Source organism: Ovis aries, chromosome 1, assembly GCF_016772045.2.
Source record: "Ovis aries strain OAR_USU_Benz2616 breed Rambouillet chromosome 1, ARS-UI_Ramb_v3.0, whole genome shotgun sequence".
NCBI lineage: Eukaryota > Metazoa > Chordata > Mammalia > Artiodactyla > Bovidae > Ovis > Ovis aries.
Genome location: NC_056054.1, coordinates 189,703,124 through 189,726,303, shown reverse-complemented (window position 1 = coordinate 189,726,303; position 23,180 = coordinate 189,703,124). Strand labels below are relative to the sequence as shown.

The 23,180-nt window shown below is 41.7% G+C and overlaps 1 protein-coding gene across 19 annotated transcripts in view; it reads right to left on the bottom strand.

Annotated features, from left to right (window-relative positions):
* The window catches only part of KALRN (kalirin RhoGEF kinase), a 699,404-nt gene that overhangs the window by 260,201 nt on the left and 416,023 nt on the right, over positions 1-23,180 (bottom strand). For 13 of the 19 annotated variants that reach the window (XM_042232347.1, XM_042232379.1, XM_042232348.1 and 10 more), the window contains exons 17-21: positions 19,743-19,961; positions 15,050-15,199; positions 12,588-12,702; positions 8,062-8,177; positions 7,446-7,568 (exon numbers count right to left, since the gene is read on the bottom strand). In XM_042232347.1, coding sequence (XP_042088281.1) covers positions 7,446-7,568; positions 8,062-8,177; positions 12,588-12,702; positions 15,050-15,199; positions 19,743-19,961 — 723 coding nt within the window. The remainder of the gene's footprint in view (positions 1-7,445; positions 7,569-8,061; positions 8,178-12,587; positions 12,703-15,049; positions 15,200-19,742; positions 19,962-23,180) is intronic. The other 6 variants (XM_042232355.1, XM_042232370.1, XM_042232450.1 and 3 more) reach the window with 1 other exon arrangement.

Genomic DNA, 23,180 nt, shown 5'->3' with positions numbered 1-23,180 from the left:
TCTACAGATTCAATGCGATCCCTATCAAATTACCAATGGGATTTGTCACAGAACTAGAACAAAAAATTTCACAATTCATATGGAAACACAAAAGACCCAGAATAGCCAAAGCAGTCTTGAGAAAGAAGAATGGAACTGGAGGAATCAACCTTCCTGACTTCACGTTATGCTACAGAGCTACAGTCATCAAGACAGTATGGTACTGGCACAAAAACAGAAATATAGACCAATGGAACAAGATAGAAAGCCCAGAGATAAACCTATGCACCTATGGGTACCTTATTTTTGACAAAGGAGGCAAGAATATACCATGGGGCAAAGACAGCCTCTTCACTAAATGGTGCTGGGAAAACTGGACCGCTACATGTAAAAGAATGAAATTAGAACACTTGCTAAACACCATACACAAAGATAAACTCAAAATGGATCAAAGACCTAAATGTAAGGCCAGAAACTATAAAACTCTTAGAGGAAAACATAGGTAGAACACTTGATGACATAAATTAAAGCAAGATCCTCTATGACCCACCTCCTAGATTAATGGAAATGAAAACTAAAGTAAATAAGTGGAACCTGATTAAACTTTAAAACTTTTGCACAGCAAAGGAAACTAGAAGCAAGGTGAAAAGACAACTCTCAGAAGGGGAGAAAATAATAGCAAATGAAACAACTGACAAAGGATTAATTTCCAAAATGCATAAGCAGCTCAAACAACTCAATACCAGAAAAACAAACAACCCAATCAAAAAGTGGGGAAAAGACCTAAACAGACATTTCTCCAAAGAAGACATACAGATAGCTAACAAACACATGAAAAGATGCTCAACATCGCTCATTATTAGAGAAATGCAAATCAAAACTACAATGAGATATCACCTCACACCTGTCAGAATTGCCCTCATCAAAAAGCTTACAAACAATAAATGCTGGAGAGGGTGTGGAGAAAAGGGAACACTCTTTCACTGTTGTTAGGAATGTAAATTGATACAGCCACTATGGAAGACGGTAAGGAGATTCCTTAAAAAACTAGGAATAAAACCACCATATGACCCAGCAATTCCACTCCTAGGCATATACCCTGAGGAAACCAAAATTGAAAGAGACACATGTGTCCCACTGTTCACTGCAGTACTATCTACAATAGCTAGGACATGGAAGCAACCTAGATGTCCATCGACAGATAAATGGATAAAGAAGTTGTGGTGTGTGTGTGTGTGTATATATATATATGTATATATATATATACACACACACACACAATGGAATATTACTCAGCCATAAAAAGCATTTGAGTCAGTTCTGATGAGGTTGATGAACCTAGAACCTATTATACAGCGTAAAGTGAGTCAGAAAGAGAAAGATAAATACCATATTCTAACACATATATATGGAATCTAGAAAAATGGTATGGAAGAATTTATTTACAGGGCAACAGTGGAGAAACAGACATAGAGACTAGACTTAAGGACATGTGGAGAGGGGAGGAGAGGGTGAGATGTATGGAAAGAGTAACATGGAAACTTACATTACCATATGAAAAATAGACATCCAACGGGAATTTGCTGTATGTCTCAGGAAACTCAAACAGGGGCTCTGTATCAACCTAGAGGGGTGGGTTGGGGAGGGAGATGGGAGGGAGTTTCAAAAAGGAGGGGATATATGTATACCTATGGCTTGATTCATGTTGAGGTTTGACAGAAAACAGCAAAATTCTGTAAAGCAATTTTATCCTTCAATAAAAAATAAATTAATTAAAAAAGTACTTTCTCAACATCATTACTCATTGAGAAATGTAAATAAAAACCACAATGAAATGCCACTTCATACCCTCTAGCATGGCTATATAAAGAAGACAGATGATAACCAGTGTTGGAGAGGATATGGAGAAGTCAGAACTCATATACACTGCTGGTGAGAATGGCAAATGGTGTTCACACTTTTGGAAACAGTTTGGCATTTCTTCAAAAAGTTAAATATAGAGTCATCATGTGACCCAGACATTCTACTTTCAGGTATATATCTAAGAGAATTGAAAACAAATGTTCACACCAACACCTGTACACAATGTTCACAGCAACATCATTCACAGTAGTCAAAAACTGGAAACAATTCAAATGTCTATCAACTGATGAATGGATAAACAAATGTGGCATATAGCCATACAATGGAGTATTATCCACTCACAAAAATGGAGTTCCAATGAAGACCCGCTGCAATATGGATGAATCTTGAAAATATGCTAAGTAAAAGGAGCCAGATACTAAAGACCACATATTATATGATTTCATGATTCCAAGTTGCATCACAAAGTGTCTGGAACAGGTAGATTCATAGAGATAGAAAGCAGATTAGAGGTTGTCAGGGGTTTAGAGGAGGAAAAGATACGAGTAACTATTGATGGGTATGGGGTTTATTCTGGGAGTGATGAAATATTCTGGAGCTAGATGGTGGCAATCGTTGCACAATCCTGTCAATGTATGAAAAACCACTAAATTGTAAAAAATGGAAAACAAGAATCTAAAGAGTTTTGCTATTAGAAAAACTGAGTTCTTCCAGATGTTAAGATGATTAAGCTTTAATTAGCACTATATGCCTTAGCCCTTTATAAATTTTAAAATCCACAGCTGGAATATATCACTTGGATTCTTCCAACTGGCTTGACTACAATGGAGCACAACAAGAAAAATTTGTTTTCCTCTTATCCTCACACAAATTCTCTGTCTTATTTTTATTCTCACATTTTTGTATTGCTATATAGAAAGTACCTTTTGATATGCAGTGTTTCTTCTACTTGATCTCTTTCTTTGGAATAGAGTATCTAGTTTGACAGACTCAGTATATTCTATTGCTCAATTCAATCCTGTGGTCCATCATATTTTCTGTCTTGTGGTTTAAGGTCAATTTGGTTTCTATTTCAAATTCACTTTATTGGTTATAAACATTAAAACAAAAGATGACTGGTTAAAAGAGGTTTGTTTCTGGTAAGTAGGACTAGGGTAGGGCTGGAGGCTATTGCCTTTCATCAGAAGATCCCCAGGTAGATTTGTTAACTTGAGATATTCTCATAACGAATAGTCCTGACAGTTGGAAATGATAGATGGGAGGATGAAATCCCATTAACAGAAATAGTTAAGAGTAAGAACAGAGAGAGAGCCAAAGTAAAAAAATCATATTAAATAGAAATTTGAGGAGGAAGGGTTGTTGAAATCTACCCAGATTTTTTTTCTCTTATATTCTCAAATATTTGTAGCCTCTCTTCAATGTGAAAGATATAGTTCAGTTCAGTCGCTCAGTCATGTCCGACTCTTTGCGACCACATGAACCCCAGCATGCCAGGCCTCCCTGTCCATCACCAACTCCTGGAGTCTACCCAAACCGATGTCCATCGAGTCGGTGATGCCATCCAACCATCTCATCCTCTGTCATCCACTTCTGCTCCTGCCCTCAACTTTCCCCAGCATCAGGGTCTTTTCCAATGAGTCAGCTCTTCGCATCAGGTGGCCAAAATATTGGAGTTTCAGCTTCAACATCAGACCTTCCAATGAACACCCAGGACTGATCTCCTTGCAGTCCTAGGCACTCTCAAGAGTCTTTTCCAACACCATGGTTTAAAAGCATCAATTCTTCGGCACTCAGCTTTCTTTATAGTCCAACTCTCACATCCATACATGACCACTGGAAAAACCACAGCCTTGACTAGATGGACCTTTGTTGGCAAAATAATGTCTCTGCTTTTGAATATGCTATTTAGTTGGTCATAACTTTCCTCCCAAGGAGTAAGCATCTTTTAATTTCATGGCTGCAATCACCATCTGCAGTGATTTTGGAGCCCAGAAAAATAAAGTCAGTCACTGTTTCCACTGTTTCCCCATCTATCTGCCATGAAGTGATGGGACTGGATGCCATGATCTTCATTTTCTGAATGTTGAGCTTCAAGCCAAGTTTTTCACTCTCCTCTTTCACTTTTATCAAGAAGCTCTTTAGTTCCTCTTCACTTTCTGCCATAAGGGTGATGTCATCTGCATATCTGAGGTTACTGATATTTCTCCTGGCAATCTTGATTCCAGCTTGTGCTTCATCCAGCCCAGTGTTTCTCATGATGTACTCTGCATAGAAGTTAAATAAGCAGGGTGACAATATACAGCCTTGACATATTCCTTTTCCTATCTGGAACCAGTCTGTTGTTCCATGTCCAGTTCTAACTGTTGCTTCCTGACCTGCATACAAGTTTCTCAAGAGGCAGGTTAGGAGGTCTGGTATTCCCATCTCTTTCAGAATTTTCCACAGTTTATGGTGATCCACACAGTCAAAGGCTTTGGCATAGTCAATAAAGCAGAAATAGACGTTTTTCTGGAACTCTCTTGCTTTTTCCATGATCCAGTGGATGTTCACAATTTGATTTCTGGTTCCTCTGCCTTTTCTAAAACCAGCTTGATCATCAGGAAGTTCATGGTTCACGTATTGCTGAAGCCTGGCTCGGAGAATTTTGAGCATTACTTTACAAGCGTGTGAGATGAGTGCAATTGTGCGATAGTTTGAGCATTCTTTGGCATTGCCTGTCTTTGGGATTGGAATGAAAACTGCCCTTTTCCAGTCCTGTGACCACTGCTGAGTTTTCCAAATTTGCTGGCATACTGAGTGTAGCACTTTCACAGCATCATCTTTCAGGATTTGAAATAGCTCAACTAGAATTCCATCACCTCCACTAGCTTTGTTCATAGTGATGCTTCCTAAGGTCCACTTGACTTCACATTCCAGTATGTCTAGCTCTAGGTAAGTGATTACACCATCGTGATTATCTTGGTTGTGAAGAACTTTTTGTACAGTTCTTCTGTGTATTCTTGCCATTTCTTCTTAATACCTTCTGCTTCTGTTAAGTCCCTACCATTTCTGTCCTTTATTGAGCCCATCTTTGTGTGAAATATTCCCTTGGTATCTCTAATTTTCTTGAAGAGATCTCTAGTCTTTCCCATTCTATTGTTTTCCTCTATTTCTTTGCACTGATTGCTGAGGAAGGCTTTCTTACCTCTCCTTGCTATTCTTTGGAACTCTGCATTCAGATGCTTATATCTTTCCTTTTCTCCTTTGCTTTTTGCTTCTCTTCTTTTCACAGCTATTTGTAAGGCCTCCTCAGAAGGCCATTTTGCTCTTTTGCATTTCTTTTTCTTGGGGATCGTCTTGATTCCTGTTTCCTGTACAATGTCATGAACCTCCATCCATAGTTCATCAGGCACTCTGTCTATCAGATCTAGTCCCTTAAATCTGTGTCTCACTTCCACTGTATAGTCATAAGGGATTTGATTTGTCATGCCTGAATGATCTAGTAGTTATCTCCACTTTCTTCAATTTCAGTCTGAATTTGGCAATAAGGAGTTCATGATCTGAGCTACAGTCAGCTCCAGGTCTTGTTTTTGCTGACTGTATAGTGCTTCTCCTTCTTTGGCTGCAAAGAATATAATCAACCTGATTTCAGTGTTGACCATCTAGTGCCGCACTCCCGTGCTGTCGCAGCTTCCTCACTCATGCGCCGTTGCAGCCGCCATAAGATATAGTTAGGTGAGTGAATAAAGCATTGTTCTTGTCCTTTCAGGTCTTGCAGGCTCATACAGGAGACGACACTGCATACACATTACTGGGAGAACAGGATGGTCCGTGACAGGTGTCTTAAGGGCTGTACAGACAATGGTTGCAGTCCAAGGATGGGCCAGATTGTATCCTGGCAGGTAGGCAGGACCACGGAGGAGGAGGCACTGAAGTGGAACAGTGGCATCTTTTTAAAAAGTACAAACTAGAGGGAAGGGAAGGCTAATCTAAGGAGAAAATTAGTATAGAAAAGATACAGAGGCACGAAAATAAATTATGTATTTTTTGGAGGGTAGGAAAATATATCCATTCAGCTGGAGTGTAAAATCTGCATAAATGGGCAACTGAAGATACAGCTGGGGTGCTAAGGTGACACAGATGTAGATGTTGTTGAGTGTTAGCCTGAAGGCAATGGAGAGTCATAAAAGCTCTCCAGCTGGTTGGTAATATGACCAAAGTAGTGTTTTAGAGAGGAACACCAATGAAGGACAGGATGGACTGGAAGGAAGGAAAGGCTGAAAGCAAAGAACCCAATTAGGGTGACAACAATGTGAGTAGAAAGGAGAAAGATAGGAAGATTGTAAAGGAAGAATAAAATAAATTGACTAAATGATTCTCCATGTTTCTACTTTTGTGACGGGCAGATCCTGATCGTAGGAAGTTCTGGGTATCCGCTGTGATCCATCCTATGTGAACAGGATCGCCATGGATCTGGTGCTGTTCAAACTACTAATGATTCATTGTTGACACTGTCTGGAGAGGGGCAGATGGATGCAAAGCGGGTAATTCAAAACCATTTTCATTTGGATTTGAAAAGGGTTCTGGGCATCTGCCACATCCCTAGTGCTGTTTGTTCTAGCTGGTGTTGAAATGAATCTCTTATCTGATTGACAGCTTTTCATATGGAGTGACAAGGCCCAAAAGCTCACAAGTGTGCAGAGGAAAACTCCCCACTATCAAGAGTTCAGGGTGTAGGATTCACAAAGTATAAAACTACTTCTGAAATATCTCAGGAATGAGGCTAAGAGTCTAATTTTGTTACAGCAAATTAGAGGGAAGTTTGCCATAGTGTCAGAGGGATCTCTGGGTAAGGTAGGCATCAATATGTTCCTCCCTTGACTCCCACAAAAGCAGCTCTCATCCTGGAAGAGCATCTGCCGTGTCTGAAAGTGATGCCAAAGGTGGTCCTCCATGGCAGGGAGCCCAGGGTGAGGGACAAGGAAGCTACAAAGAGGGAACTGAGATAGATTTCCTTCCAACCCAAGGTCCTCAGATCAAATCCTGGCTAGGAAAACATGAAAACAAGATTTCCTTCTACTGTAGCATTCTCCATCTCAGTGTGAATGGGATGTGGGTACATACACCAGTGTGTGTTTTGCTCCCCAGGGACCCCAGCCCAGCTCATTTCCTGGGCAAGGCCAGATGGAAATAGTTAGTTCTGGAATCTGCTTTGTGAAGCCACCCATAGCCACTGGCCCTTCTCAAACGGTGGACTTCCAAGGCCTTTCAGGTTTCAAGAGTATGTGGCTGATTTCATACACACAATGTACATTCCACATGAATACACTCCTTTGTTGTATTTGGTCTAAAAGAACACAGCAGATTCCAGAACCTGGAGCACAAAGATGAGGTCCATTCAGAAGCACAGCATATAGGAGTTGAGACCCTGTGTACAGAGCTCTACCCAGCAGCTGCATCTCTTTGAATGTTCAGATTTCAAAGGAGATGATTCTACCTACGTGTCCCCCCTTGGTGCTATGGTCAAGCTTTTCTGTACAGAGACTATTCTCCCATTCACAGTGTGTAAATGGCCAGAATGGGGTGTGCTGGGTGGAAGGGGAGGGCTCCAGGATGCTTCCTACCTTGGCAGGCACCCTGAACTCCCCATATTCTTTCAGCAGTTCCTGAGTCTCCTCTGTGGTCTCCCCGGTAGAGGTATGTGTTGAGAGGTAATATTCACCTGTTTCTTGGATCCAGTCTAGTGCCTGTGGGAGGAAACAACCCACTAAGTTCTCCCAAAAGCCAGCTGTTAGTAGGAAAACATGCCATGCTCTGATGTGAACATTGTGGTTTGGAACAATATGATGGACCCAGGAAACCCTGGCATGATTTAATCAGAATGTAGCTTGGAAGTTGATTTATGAAAGTGGCCTTCTCTGTTATACTTGGAAAAACCCACCAGCAAAGACAGTGTCTTGTCCATTAAATTGGGGACTCTTCTAGACCAGGTCCACTATTATCCATGAGTTAGGGCAATCTGCCCCCAGCATCTCCTCCCAACTCCTGTCACCAAACTCTGAGTAGAGTGCTTGGTGAAGGTTGAATTGCTGTCAGTGCAAGCATTCTTCTTCTCACCCCCATCTCCCATCTCTCTTCTGTCTGGTGTGATGACCCTCTTTGGAACTGTCCAAGTCTTGGTCATCTAGGCCTCTGTATGGTCCTTGTCCGAGACAACTCCAGGGAAAGCTCTGAACATACCTGCTTGGCGCTTCGCTCAAACACGACGTATTGCTGACACTGGTCTAACCGCCGCTTCTTCAATGTCCAGAAGTGCAGGACACGGTTCTCCCTCTGTAAGAGCTCACTCAGGATGGCTGCAGGGCAGAGAGCAGGTGCTGGTCTCAGGAAGGCTCTGATCAAATCTGACCAGCCACTCAGGACCCACATCCTAGATGCCAGATAATTGTGCCCTTCGACTCTCCCCATAGGACTAATTCAACACCAGAAGCAGGGGCCAAAGTTTGGTTCAGAGAGAATTTCCCAGAGGAGAGCAAGATCAGGGAGACTGGGGGAGGGCCTACTGTGAAGTTGCATGAATAAAGTGGGGGAGAGGATGTCCCCAGGGTGACTTAAAAGTGACCCTGATTTTCTTCACACCAAAGCTAGTCTTGATGATAGGAGACCTTGGGAAGTATTGGTACTGAAAATAATAACTAATTCAATCAGACCCTTAGAGCCTGTAGAGAGTGAATGGACTTGGGAGGAATCCCAGCCACTCTTGGAGGTTCTAGGGGAGGGCCAGAGGTGAACAGGCACGAGGACTGGGGTAACTGCATGGACAACCACATCACTTGCCACGTACTCTGCCTATACAGAGGGCTGTTCTCTTAGTACCTTAACAGCATAGCCTCAGTTTAAAAACCTCTAAATCACAGGCATAGGGAAGTTGTGTTGAAATCATGTCATCATGGAATCGTGTCTCTAAGCCCAAACTCCCCTGGTGGTTGGGACTGATCGTAAGAAAAGCTAAAGCCATTCTCAATCATCTCTAATGATGGTAGGCGTGAGGATGTGCATGAGGCCATGAGCAGAGCAGAGGCTGTGGGAGGCATTTGTCCATGTCAGCTCCCTCCCTCTGCCTACTTCTCCTGTTGTTCCAGAAGCAGCTGGTTACGTGGATAGACTTCCAAAGCGTTTAATAGTATGTTCTAAGCTTGAAGCATCAAATCTATTTTGTACTGTTTGCCTCTGACTTCCCACTAACTACATTAGATACTACAAAGATATATAAGAATGATGCTATGAAAAGTTGACACTTATTCAGTGCTCACTATATGGCAGACACGTATTTTCAGAGTACCTCATTATGCATGGACCATTATCTCCACTTTACAGATGAAGAAACTGAGGTTTAGAGAGGGTAGGCAACTGGCCCAAGGTCATTCTTATGGAAAAGGGTAGAACTTTATGACTTCTTAGCCACCTTGGGCTCCCAGGTTATTGGGACTATAAAGCACAAGTTATGTTGCAGGAAAAAGCCAATTCTGACTGCATGTTGGAACTGTTTCTTTGACTTGCTTTTTGTTTGTTTTGTTACTATAATCCACAATGGATTATAATAATAGTCCATAATCACCCATAATGGTCTGTCTCAGAGAATCCTGCCCCTCTGCCTGACTGTTAAACTAAAGTGCCTTTGCTCAGAATCCTGTCCACTTGTGGATGGCAGAAAGGAAGAAATCAACACATTCCCTGGCTGAGGCTTGCCATTATAGGAGATATTTGCAAGATTAATGGCCCTTATACTTTGTTTCTTCACCTCCCCTCATCTCTGCTCTATAAAAGAACCCAGTATTAATACCCCAATAAGACTGTTATTTTGAGACATTAGTCTGCCATCTTCTAGGTCTACTGGCTCATGGGACAAGCAGAGCAAGCTTGGACTCAGTAACAGGGTGCTCTACACAGAGGGCACAGCCCAAATTGTAGTGCTTGTTGATTTTTGTGAACTTTTAATGCACTATGGAAGTTTAACTCTTGAAGGATAGATAGAATCTGTCTCTTCTCCCTTAGGCTGAGAACTTATATGGGTCCCTATTATTGATTTCTCTCTATATCTATGCTCTTATTATATAGCTTTTTAGTTTCTCCCCCAAACAGACCAAGCGTACTTCCTCACCTGTGACTTCACACTTGGTCATGTGACTTGTTTTGGCAAATGGGTCGTTGATAGGACATAAGTAGGGGCTTGGAGTGTGCTTGTGCAATCGACCTTGCCCCTTTGATCTCTGCTATAACCTCCCTAAGAAGTTCTCCTGGGTGACCACTGCCCCTTCAACAAGGTCCCAGAATTAATCCACATGGAGCAGACAAGAACCCATCCTGTAGTGAAGGGGCCAAGCCAGCCAGATCTGCAGTCTCAAGCAGAAGTGCATTGTTGAGCCCAGCCAAGGCAGCTGGTCTCCAGGCAATGCAGTCAATGAACAATAAATGCTTACAGTTGTGGGCCACTGAATTTCAGGGGTTGTTATATAGTAATAATTGCTCCTATAAGAAAAACTTAAAATATGAGGCACTGGCTTTGGGCCCAGGTAGCAGGTAGAAAGGAAATGGATACAGAAGAGGTTATAGGTCTCTGCTCAGGTGAAAGCTACAACTGGGCAAAGACAGTGAGAACCCGTGTTACCTTTAGTCTTTTTGTCTCCAAGTTAGAGCTTTGTTCACTGAGGTCCCTCCGTGGTGGCTGAGAGAATCAGCCCAGCTTAGGCGAATGTCCTAATGAGTTTCAGGTTCCATTTTTGCCCCTCGTGTAAGCTTTCCTGAGGGCATACCCTGCTCTGGCCCCCACCAAGATGGGGCACATCCTGCTCTCCCTGGGAGGCTGCCACTCTTGGCACACTGGGGCGGAGCTGGGGCGTGCTTGCTCTCAGCAGGTAGCTGGCCTCACTCAAGTCACATTTAGACATCAGAACACAGATCCTGAAAAATCTGCAGGAAGGGAAAGGTGACATAATGCCAGCTACCTACAGGGCCCCTCAGCTGCAAACAGGATAGCACATCTGGAAAAGGAACCCTCTTCCCTCTTCTCTGTAGGGAACTTTGATTCTTAAGTTTTAATTCTTCCTGGTGTCCTCTGATCTTGCCACCTCCCGAGTTCCTTAAGCAGAAGAGGGGCCCTTCCTAAAAGAGGTTCAAGCTTCCCACTGTCCCCTTAGCAGCTTGCCAAGCCTGTATCACTTCCCTCCCTAGCACTGGTCTCCAGGGTTGTATTGCTTTGCTGTGTCAAGATGACATTTGTTAAATTACTTCACCCACTCAAAGGCTAATTTCTGTCAGGTCCAGAGTAAGTGATTCCACCAATAATAATTTAAGCTTAATGTTGGTCAGCAAATGAACAACTTTAAAGGTTATTGATTTTTATCCACACAACTGTAGACTTTATAGAATTCAGAGAAATATTGAAGATTATCTAGACCAGTACTTATCTAAATTTTACGTGCACAAAAATCACCTGGTTCTGGTGGGATGGAGGAGCTCTTGCCAAAATGGAGGTTCTGATTCTGTATGTTTAAGTGGGGCATGAGATAATGTTTCTTATAAGCTCCTGAGTGTTGTCAATGCTACTGGTCTGGGGCCCATATTTTGAGCAGCAAGAATTTACACATCCTTCTTCATTTTTCAATAAGAAAACTGAAGTTTCTAAAGCTTAAGCAGTAAGTAAGAAAACTAGGTGGCTCAATGGTAAACAAAACAAAACAAAACAAAACAAAAAACGCCCCATCTGCCAATGCAGGTAACTCAGGAGACTTGGGTTTGATTCCTGGGTTGGAAAGATCCCCTGGAGGAGGAAATGACAACTCACTTCAGGATTCTTGCCTGGAAAATCCTAGGGACAGAGGAGCTGGTAGGCTACAGTCCATGGGGTTGCAAAGAGTCAGACACGACTGAGCATGCAGCACATTGTACACTGCAATAAAACTAGGATTAGAATGCGGTTTTATGAATCTCAGTCCATGTCTCATTCTCAGGCTGCAAGGTAACTCAGTCTTGTGCCATTCAATATGGTAGCCATGTTTGGCTATGACACTTAAAGTAATTAATAGTCAGTGGGAGTAACCAGGCACATTTCAACTGCTCAAAAGTCACATGTGACCAGTGGCTACGATACTGCACAGTGTAGATATGTAGAGACTATTTGTTATTTCTCTTAGCATTGTTCTAAACTCTAAGAGAGTCCCTTGGACTGCAAGGAGATCCAACCAGTCCATCCTAAAGGAGATCAGTTCTGAGTGTTCATTGGAAGGACTGATGGTGAAGCTGAAACTCCAATACTTTGGCCACCTGATGTGAAGAGCTGACTCATTTGAAAAGATCCTGATGCTGGGAAAGACTGAAGGCAGGAGGAAAAGGTGATCACAGAGGATGAGATGGTTGGATGGCATGACCGAATCAATGGACAGGAGTTTGGGTGAACTCTGGGAGTTGGTGATGGACAGGGAGGCCTGGTGTGCTGCAGTCCATGGGGTTGCAAAGAGTCGGACACGACTGAATTGAACTAAACTGAAACTCTAAGATAAAACAAAATATACTTGGAGAAATTTTATAGTCATTTTTCCATTCCAAATTTTGATGCATGATGAATTGCTACTGTCCATACCATCCCACATCACACTTTTTCTTATCTAAGGAGAAGAACCAGGAAATCTGAGGTCATATGAAGACCAGGTACCAAGCTCTGGTCCATGTGGCTGGAATGGCTTCAGGTTGGCAGGACCCACACTGACCTTTCACTTGCTGTTCGGGTCCTCGGGTGTGGCTGGCAGCACTGGGCATGCTGACGTTGTTCCTATGGATGTACTTGAGAAAGACCTCAGCATTCCGCCGTGCCAGGGTGCAGGCCTGAGAGAGACACAGTGTGAAGTCCTACACATAAGTCTCAGTCCAGAGGTGCACACGATCTAAGACACGAGAGAAGGGATGCTGGCAATGAGGCTTCTGGGTCTCTGGGTGAGCAGAGTCCTGGAGGCCAATGGGAGCAACATGGATGTTCCAGTTCTAATGGAAGAGGTTCACTTATTCTTTTAAGTGAAAAGCTTAAAAAAGAAAAGCTCCCTGTTCCTCTCCCATTTCCCTTACAAGCGAAAAAAGAAATCAGCTACTCCTTAACTACTACATGTACTGATTCAGCATGACCACCATCACCTTTCAGGCTGATTTCCCTCTGCCATATATAAGAGTGCCTCGTATATGACCTTGGTGTAAGTCACTTTAACATTAGCTTAATTTAGACTTGAGAAAGCAAATTTAGTAATCAAACCTATTAACCACGCATTCCAAATATAAATGGCAATTACCCACGTTTTACAAACATGTTTGTCTATAAAACCCACCTCCACCTCAATAAGATTAATAAACATCCTATTGCTGGGCACAATATATCATGTAAAAGAGTAAGAGCCATTGTACCATCCCCTTAAGGCTCACAGAGCAGTGGGTGGCAGAGAGGACGGGTTTGTCCCATGCTGCTGCACCGGAAGGAGGCTGGGGCCCAGCACGGGCAGGAGTCATGAGCAAGTCAGGATTAGAATCTAGGTCTACTGATAGAGCGCTTCTAGTTTCTCTCAAGACCAAAGATTTTCTAAAATTTCTTTACAAAGCAGTATTTTTCCTGTTGGTAGAAGTAATACATGTTAGTCCATTAATTTTCAGTTCACAGCTTTCAAAACTGAATTATCTCTAAACAAAATTGTTAACTTCTAAACTTTTTCATACTTCGCATCTGATTCTACAAATCATATGGTCAAAACTAAGCTTTTTTATATTTAGCATCTGATTCTACAAGTCACGTGGTAAAAAATTATTTTAAATGTTGATTTCACAATAATGGTTTCTGGGAGCTCTGGTAAGATTGTTCATGGTCCTACCACCCTAAGGCCCATGAATTTAACAGCTGGATAGTGGTCCAAAAGCTAAAGAACCCAAAATACATCAACTAATGTATACAGAGAGCTTGATCTTCTGTCCACTTGGCTTGTAATACCCACAACAGAGTTCCTCAACTATGGTTCTGGGCACATATGGAAAACCTCAGAACATTTTTTTTCCTTCTTCAAAGGAAACATTTAATTTTATCAAGAAATACCTTTATACCTCTATTTAAAAACTTTGACATGCTCTACTTAAATTGTTTCACTTTAAACTTTGTTTTATCAGAGGGTAGACTTTTAAAATCATCTTAAGCCCTATATGGAAGAATTTCTATTTAATCTTATTAGTAAGAGCTGATTACTAAGGGTCAAATGCAGGTGCAGATACTAGATAGATGGGAGGAAAGCAGCAGGAGGTCATCTTTAAAAAAGAATAAAAATAAAACTTAAAGAAGTGGTCAAGTAGAGAAAATCCCTAATGAAAGAAAAGCAGTTAATTACAGAATTGTAGAAAATCAGTGGCAACATGTTAGGGTATAAAAATTCTCTAGCGTGCTTTCAGAAACCTGAAAGGAAGCAGAACATGAAAGCAAGGAATTTGAGAGTAAATGGAGCCTTTGAAAAAGTTTTCACACTGAAGGCTCTGTCAGAGAGAAGATCAAAGGCAGAAGGAAAGAGGTTTAGGAGGTCTTCCCACACCAGCTGAAAGCTGTTCAGAGCTGGACTGTGTTTCCCCCCCCAGGAAGCTACGTATTTCTGTCTTCATACGCAGAATAAACAGTGTCACATTTATTGGTAATCGGTAATTGTTAGATTGATAAATAAATGTCTAAACATATTTTTTTAAACTCTTGCTCTAAATTTTGTGTCATCCAGTTATAAAAGATGTATTTTAATAGTTTTCTATCTTATATATTTAAATTAAAATATTTTTATAGATAAAACATAACTAAGTGAAAGTATGCATTTTCCTCAGTAAATATCAATGGGATATCAGGATATTTATACACAGCACCAGCAGAAATGGAGCATTCTAATTACCTAATTATACAAAAAGCGTTAAGAGAAATAATGTTTGAAGTGTAACTTTTCAACCTTTCAAACGTCCTCTCTACAAATGCCTCCCTTTAGATAAGAAACTAGAAAATACAGGGGTATGGGAAGCCCACATGGAGCAGTGAGAGAGAGAGAGACAGAGAGAGAGACAGAGAGACAGAGAGAAGGGAGGAGGAAGAGGAGGAGGAGGAGGCGGAGACGGGCAGACAGTAGATGAAAAACAAGGCTAAAGTCCCGGAACTGGGATGACAATCTGCTCTGACCTTAAGAAAGGCTTCCTTTTGTTCCAAATGTTTACTGATGAGTGGAATGACGTGGTCGATCTCTGCTGCTGGCCCCAATTTATCCCGTCCACCACACCAGTCTTCATCTCTTCGGTATTCTTGCTCTAAGCTCTCCAGGACACTACAGACCTAATGAATCAAGGATGAAAAGACTCAGTAATTGTTTAAGAAGTGTTTTATAAGGACCATTAGCTTAGAGACCCCTACTGTAAGTGACATTTTTCATTCAAAATCCAATTTGTGGCCTTAGGTGTGCAGTACCCCTGAGATGTCTAAGAAAAAGTCCAGGAGGCAGTGAGAATCCAGTGTCTGGAGCTTGGAAGACAGGTTACAACTGAGGTATGGACTTTGGAATCATTTTCTGACAGCTGATGGCTGAAGGCTACAGGGATTGATGACATCACCTAGGTACAGTGTACACAGCAAGAAAGGAGGTAAGACTAGTAATTTGGGGAGTTTCAAAGTGTTTTTATATGTTAAATTGCTATAATCTTATGATAACCTATGAATTAGGTAGAACAGGAAAAGGAGGTTTGGGGAAGATATTTGGGTTGTCCAGCCATCTGTACTTGTCCTACAGGAAATAGCCTCAAGTAGAGGTAAAGGAGGAAGTTGCCTATGTTGTGTGATTTATGCACCATAAGTGAATGTTATCTTTCCGCTCCCTGGGAAAAATATTCCAGCAAAAATGTTTCAAGGTGCTACCATAAGGCAATGACATCTCCAGACCTGCTACCGCAAAATGTACATTTCCTTCAGAGGAATAACAAATTCGGGTTAACTTAAAAGATAGTTAAGATGGTTTTTCAGTTCTAAAAAGTCTAGGAGGCCATGCTCTAATTGACCGTATAGACAAATTCAAAAGACCAAAAGCATTTCAAACGGGGCTTGGGTGTATCAGTAGGAGACACAACACAACCTAGTGTCAGGGATTAAGGAAGGATGCAGAAAATAGAAACCATTTCTATACTTTCCTTCAACAATCTGTGGTTACTTACCTGGCTAGGGCAGCAGGGGAAAGTGGTTCTAACTATCCTTGACCTCCTCTATCTGAGAAAGTCATCTCTTTTGGTAAACGACATGGCATTGGATAGGATGCTTTCTAAGTTATGAACTGAACTGAAAAATTAGCTGAAAGATGTTCAAAGCAGAACACTCCCATTGCCAACATGCTTCCCATGTCATGAGAAGGCCTATCCCAGAACTCTAGCTAGTTTCTTTAGCACCACACATCTCTCTTGAGGCAAGGCCTCAAAACAAGCAGGAGGCTCACATCTTGAGAGAGAACAGATTATACACATGCAACAACTTTAAGAAAACGAGTGCTTAACACTTGTCCCAAGGTAGTACTAGTTTTAAAACCAATCAATTTGGGAGCTGGAAGAAATGGAAAGATTACCCAGTATAAGTCATTTAATTTAATAGGTGAAGAATCAAAAATCTAGAGAAAGTGACCTTTGGTAAGGTCAGTTCAGGGTCAAATTTCCTGACTCTTAATCTAGTGTTTTGTCCCCTTCAGCATCTTGCTGCTGCTTCTGCTGCTAAGTCGCTTCAGTTGTGTCTGCCTCTGTGCGACCCCATAGACAGCAGCCCACCAGGCTCCCCCCTCCCTGGGATTCTCCAGGCAAGAACACTGGAGTGGGTTGCCATTTCCTTCTCCAATGCATGAAAGTGAAAAGCGAAAGTGAAGTCGCTCAGTCATGTCTGATTCTTCATGACCTCATGGACTGCAGCCTACCAGGCTCCTCTGCCCAGGGGATTTTCCAGGCAAGAGTACTGGAGTGGGTTGCCATTACCCTCTCCTCAGCATCTTGAGCCATCTCAAATTTAAAACTATATATGATATTACAAAGGGATTAAGCCTCATTTTTTTCATATGGGTAGTCAGTTGTCCAGCACCATGTGTTAAAAAAAAACTTGTTGAATCGCTTTTTCAAAAATCAATTGACTATATATGTGGGTCTACTTCTGGAACCTCTACTCTGTTCCATTCTGTCTGTTCTCACACCAGTACCATTTTGTCTTGATCACTACAGCTTTAGAGTCTTAAAGTCAGGTAGTATAAAACCTCCAATGTTCTCTGTCAAGATTGTTTTTGGCTATTCTAGGTTCTTCACATATCTGTCTAAATCTTAGAATTAGCATATCGATTTCTATTTTTAAAAAAGCTTGCTGAGGTGTGACTGGGCTGTGCTTAATTCATAAATCAACTGGAGAAGCTCTTTATTATGTTAATCTGCTGCTCTCACTTCTGAGGGCATGTAAGGCCATCTCTCTGAAATGCTTGAGAGGAGGACTGAGAGAAGGTGTAAACATGAATGCTGGCTGCAGGTCCCACTGACAGACAGCGCCGGGAGCCAGTGTGAGGAATCCCGCCCGTGACAAGGTCATGAGGAAGGAAGCTGACATACGCAAGGCATGCTCAGACTTCAGGGACCCCTCTGGAAATTCCTAAGCATGTACCCCAACAAAAATCTGCCAGTTTTTGTGCTCTGCTTTTCCACTCTTCTGACATTCTCTGGAAAAAGTCAATTCAGGGTTTTAGTCTTCTGCATTTGAAAGAGTGTTTCACTCCAAAAACCCCTCTGATGGCTTTCTAGCCTGCCTGCAGGACTAGTACAGCTGCATGTGTGATTGTTCGAGGCCTCCTGACCGCAGGAGGCACAGGAAGCTTAAAACATCCTAGGAATGTAGGGGCTTCGGAAGAGTCAAAATCTTTAGAATAGGACTGATTAAATGTTTCATTTGTTGAGCCAATACTTGCTGCTAAATTTTCATATCCTTTATTTTTAGATATAGTTGGTATATAGAAAAACAAGTAGTAGACCTGGTATTAGCAACATTAGATCTTTGAGTTAAGTACCTTCTTTGTTATAACCCACTGCGCCTTTGTTCTATAGAGATGTAACTTTAGCGCTTTAAGGAGATGTAGATTAAAGAAAAACACTTCAGGGGAAACGAAATTAACATTCATTAAGGAAGAGAGCCAAAAAGTGTTAACAAGCCTCTTGGCCAGAAGATAATGTAAATCACCTGAGACCTTTTGTATACAAAATGATATACGGAAAGAATCTGGGCTGCGAACGCTACATAATTTTGTGTTACCCATTGATCTCCATGTTTTATCAAAAGTATAAAAGGCCTTCTGAACAATAAAGGATTGGACCAGTTTCTTGGACTAGTCTCTCGGCCTGGTTTCTTGGAAATCTGGCTCCCCCCCACCCCGTGTCTCTCTCTCTTCTTCTCTCTCTTTCCCTCCCTCTGCTCTTTACTTTAATTTCAGGCTGAATCTCCACCTGGGGCGCGGAGGCCCGCCAAGTCTACTTACTTGCCCTGGCTGTTAGGACCTGCGCGAAAGGGAGCCTAAGGTGAGACACCCTTAGCTATTCAAGCGAGCACCAGTGGCCCAATGTAGACGGTGCAAATTCCTTGTCTGGAATTTTATTGGTCTTCCACGTAACCCAAGCTATTCAGCCCTCTTCCTCCACTCAGTCTTCCTACTACACTATTTCTTCCTAATCTAATCTTATATCAATCAATAAATAAGTTTTTCTCTCGCCAACGCCGTCCACCCTTCAAATTCCCTGGATCCACCGGGGCTGGACCCCGGCAAGACAGGTTACATCTGCTCTGAGATAGACCTTCCCATGGTCCCTTTTGTCCCATGGTCTGTTTCTCTGATCTATTTCTACCAGGGAGCTATCCTGTCTTAAACCTCTATTTCATGAAAAGAGTCCCATAACAGCACCCAAATCATTTACAAATCCTCTTAACCCTTGTGCATATTACTGTAGAGATATATTAACAATGAGTTTGGAACTTCAGGGCCCCGAAGTAGGTATCTCCTGCCTTTTCTTCCACAGCTGCACCATCCTACTGGTTAGGCTCACACTTCTCTAATGACAGAGAGCCGTGTTTCCTGTACTACACTGGGAATCCCATGAATGAAAGAACTGTATGCTTTTCAAGCAGTGCACAGTTCCCTATTGTGGTAGATTAAACTGTGTTCAGTAACTCATCACTCTCTTTTCACAGTCCTCACAGGAGGCATACTTCGCTGATGTTGGCTTGGCCATGTGACTTGTTTTGGCCGAAAGGATGTTACAGCATGTGACGTGGGCAAACTTGAAAGGCACTTGCACAGTAGGTCTTGGGCTCTTGCACCCCTGCCTTTCACCACAAATGTGGCTCAAGTAGCTGCCAGTCAAGAAGAAAGAGGAATACAGGAACAGATCTAGACCCAGCCTGTAGCTTGGAGCCTGGTTTTATTATGCTCAGCCAAGATCAGCTGAATACTAGATACCAAAGCAAAAACAGATGTTTATTGTTTTACACCCCTGGGATTTGGTGATTCATTATACAGCATTATTGCGGCCAGAGCTAACTGGTACATCACTGAAACCTAGCATTCAGCATATGCCCACCCAATTTCTACTTCAACACCTACGTCTAGTGAGTTTGAGAAATTTATAAGAGACAAATCACATGGTCCACTCCTTTAATGGAAATAATTATACGGAATCCAACCATGGTGTTTGCACAAATCATCCTTGTACTCTCAGGCTAGTGCTGAGAGGACTGGCTTCTTGCTAAGGTAGATCCTACAGATTGGCCACGTGTGGCAGAAAACTGCCCTCCGTTGGTCTCAGGCCCTCACAGCCCTCTCCCTTACCTGCTCAGAAGTTTTATAAAAGGCCACTGAGGCATTGACCAGTTTCAGTCGGTCTTCCATCTTGAGCATGAGCTGCTGCCAGTGGAGGGCCACCTTCTCAGCACATTCCCGGATGGCATCTGCATCATAGTGACCAGCCTGGAGCAGTGCCTCAGCTTTCTGCTGAACCTGCAGGGCGCTCTGGTGTGTCTTCTGCAAGGAAGTGGCATGAAAGAGGGACTGGGCACAAGGGGAGGAGAGAGAGGTCCGTGGGAACAACCCAGGCGTGGTATGGGAAGGGGTGGAGTGAGGCGTGAGTGGAAAGATGTAGAAAAGTTAAAGAGCTTTAAATGACTGATTCAAACATGTTGTCATCACTGTTTTAAAAGCATATTTAAAAAATGAATATCAAACATTTTCATTAACTAACTGCTCAGGTCCCTAACTCCTGTCCCTACCCCTTTCTCATTTATTTGCATCACTCTTCGTTTTAAAGACATCTTAGTTTCTGTGCTAGACAAACACAGTTGTGTATAAATCTGATTCCTGATTGACTCAAACATTAATTAAATCTCCTTTTCAAATCTAATCATAAAATTATTCATCATCAGTTTTCAGAGGAGGCTATTGCTGTAGTCTGCAGATCAAATAAACATAGCACATTAAAAAATCCCCATGTAATACAAGTCTCAACCAACAATGCAATCACTTTAAACATGAATGATCATTTTTAAAAGGGTTCTGTAGAAGGAAGACATTTGAAAGGTTAGTAAAGCAGGAGAGTAGAATCTCACACCATCTCTAGGTTACCAAGGGAACAGAACAGTACAGAAGATAATTCAGTTTAGCATATAATCCCGCATTACTACATTATTTACGTTGCCTTTAGGATAATCTATACTGCAGAAGGTTTGTTTTCTTACTCAGGGTAAGTGTGGTTTGCATCCTCTGAGTTCACTTTAACTGAAGGAGGTGGGGAGAATAGGTTGGAGAACTGGGTGGCAGGGAGACAGTCAAATAAATACAATTTATTATAACAAAAGAGTGATGTGGATGAGCCATATGACTTCAACCAGCTAATATTATCCCAGCTTCAGCTACTGGGATCATTTCAACCCAGTGGTATAGCATGAATTTGGCCTTTGCACTTTCAGGAAAGGATGGATTAGCTGACAGTCGAGGCGAACAGCTGGAAGCCCAGCGCCTTACTCCTGAATGAGTCCTACTCTTCTTGGGCTGCAGTGCAGGGACAGGTCCCCAGAGCAAATCCATTCGAGCACTGCCTGTGTGTGAACACAAGCTCCCCTCTTTTCACTTCCGCCTCTCCTTTTACCTTCATCCCAAATTGCAGTCTACACAGCCTATCAACTACCTTCTGGCTGCCCTTTCCCCTCTGCTGACTCTGTCCTCGGCATTAGCTATGTTAGCATGACCTCCTACAGCACCTAGACTCCTTTATTCCCTTACTTTGCCACTGATTTAGCCTTCAGACCTGATGAACACATTCTTATCATGTAGCAATCTTCCTAACTGCTACATGAAGTTAGAAAAAATAAACTAACAAGTAGAAATAATCCATTACAAATCTTTGGTTTCTCTCTCTGTTTTACTTATTGGTACCATTTTCTTTTCCTGTCTCCTAAATGTTGAAGTACCCTCAGGTCCATTCTTGGTTTTGGTTCACTTCCGTAGAGTTCTCATCTATTCCCTTGGACACTCAGCTCAGCTCTGACCTCCTTCAAAGACCTTTCTGGATAGCCTGAGACTTACTAAGAACTACCCTCTTCTGAATGCCTGTATCACTTGGCTGATTTTCCTTACTTAATGAAACTCTTAAGGCAAGGGCTGTTTTAAAAAATCTCTTTAAAAGCCATTTAGTCATGTGTATTTTCTGTGCTAGGCACTGTACTGATGAATTTTTCTAGTTCTTATGACACTACTACAGGTGGATATTCTTATTTCCACTTTACAGATTAAGAAACTGAGGCTCAGGCTAATCAAGGTACTTGCCCAAAAACATACATACAAGGAAGTGATAAAATCAGATTCAGGTCTGACCTATTTCCAAATTTATGTCCTTTCCACCATATCACATCACATCACTTCATATCTAGCAATTAGAATGGTATCTACAGTTTCTCATTTAAAGGAAGGGCTCACCAAGTAGAATTAGTGATTCTGATAATTGTCTTGTCTCTCCTCAATATAGAAAACCAGCATATAATTGTCATCGTAAACCTTTATTGTACCTTTTTCTCAGAGTAGAGGAGTAACTTTAATTTTCTTACAATTTATGCTGTGTAACAAATCCTCTTCCTTATTCTGAAACTCATTAATATCTAATAGTCCTGGGAGCCTCTTCTTCCCTTTAATTTCCTAAATGATAAACTCTTATGCATATGACATAATCTCTGCTTCACTAAGCTTGAGTCATTATTTTGCCTTTATTTCTACTATTATCTAATCTTATTAAGTGCATGTCTTTGAGACATGGATTATCAAGGATGTTCATATTTAGTAGGAGGACATGGAAGAAAACCAAACCAAATCAACTGAATTTATTATCCAGTTTTAAACACTGTCATAGTGCTTATGCTTAGAATGCATAAGAGGATTTCAAATAAAAATGGATTTTTAAAAAGCAGGGCATAAAAACAAGGGTGCCACTATGATGTTCACAGTTCTTGAAGACACATCAGTCACAACATTTGGATACTAACAAATACGAATCTGTAAAGCTGTATTTCTGGAGAGCTGTCTACTGCTCTGCATTCTGAATGGCTCTGGGGAAGTTTTTCTGTAACCAAGGATACTTCAGGTAAACATTCTGACCTTCTTTAAGGAGACCAAAACCTTCAGGCAGATGAGGCCAGTCAAGCTAGGGGCAGCAAACATCTCGGTTTTCCCATGAGAATTCTAGTCCATGCTGATTTTTCTGGCTTAGTTATTACTAATTCCCACTGTTACTCTTAAGAGAGTCTTAGTTCTAACAATAAATTATATAATTGTCTTACATAAAGCTATTTTATTTTCCCTTCTAGAGGGCAGGATTCTTTCTTAGGGCCCAAGAAGTCAAATTATGTTCCCTATCACTGTAAGGACTTCCAGTAACTATCAAAATGGGTTAAATAAAATCAGACTAGTTAAATCTCCTATCAAATTACTTACACCCTACCTGGCATATGTTCCCTCAGTGCAGAACCTGGTCTAAATTGACATATTTAGAGAGAAGTATAATGTCACCTGGAGAAGGAGCATATGTTGAAATTCTGGCTCTGTTCTTGTCATTATTCTAGCCAAGCTGCAGACCCCGCCTACCTTCCATTCCCAAGATCCACCAGAAATCCTTTTTGTTTTGTCACACCCTCTTGAGTCCACAGATAAACTCTACAGGGGTTTATATCTCAACATTTATCCTAGGAATATTTGATCAAGTTGCATCCATGAAATTAGAAACAC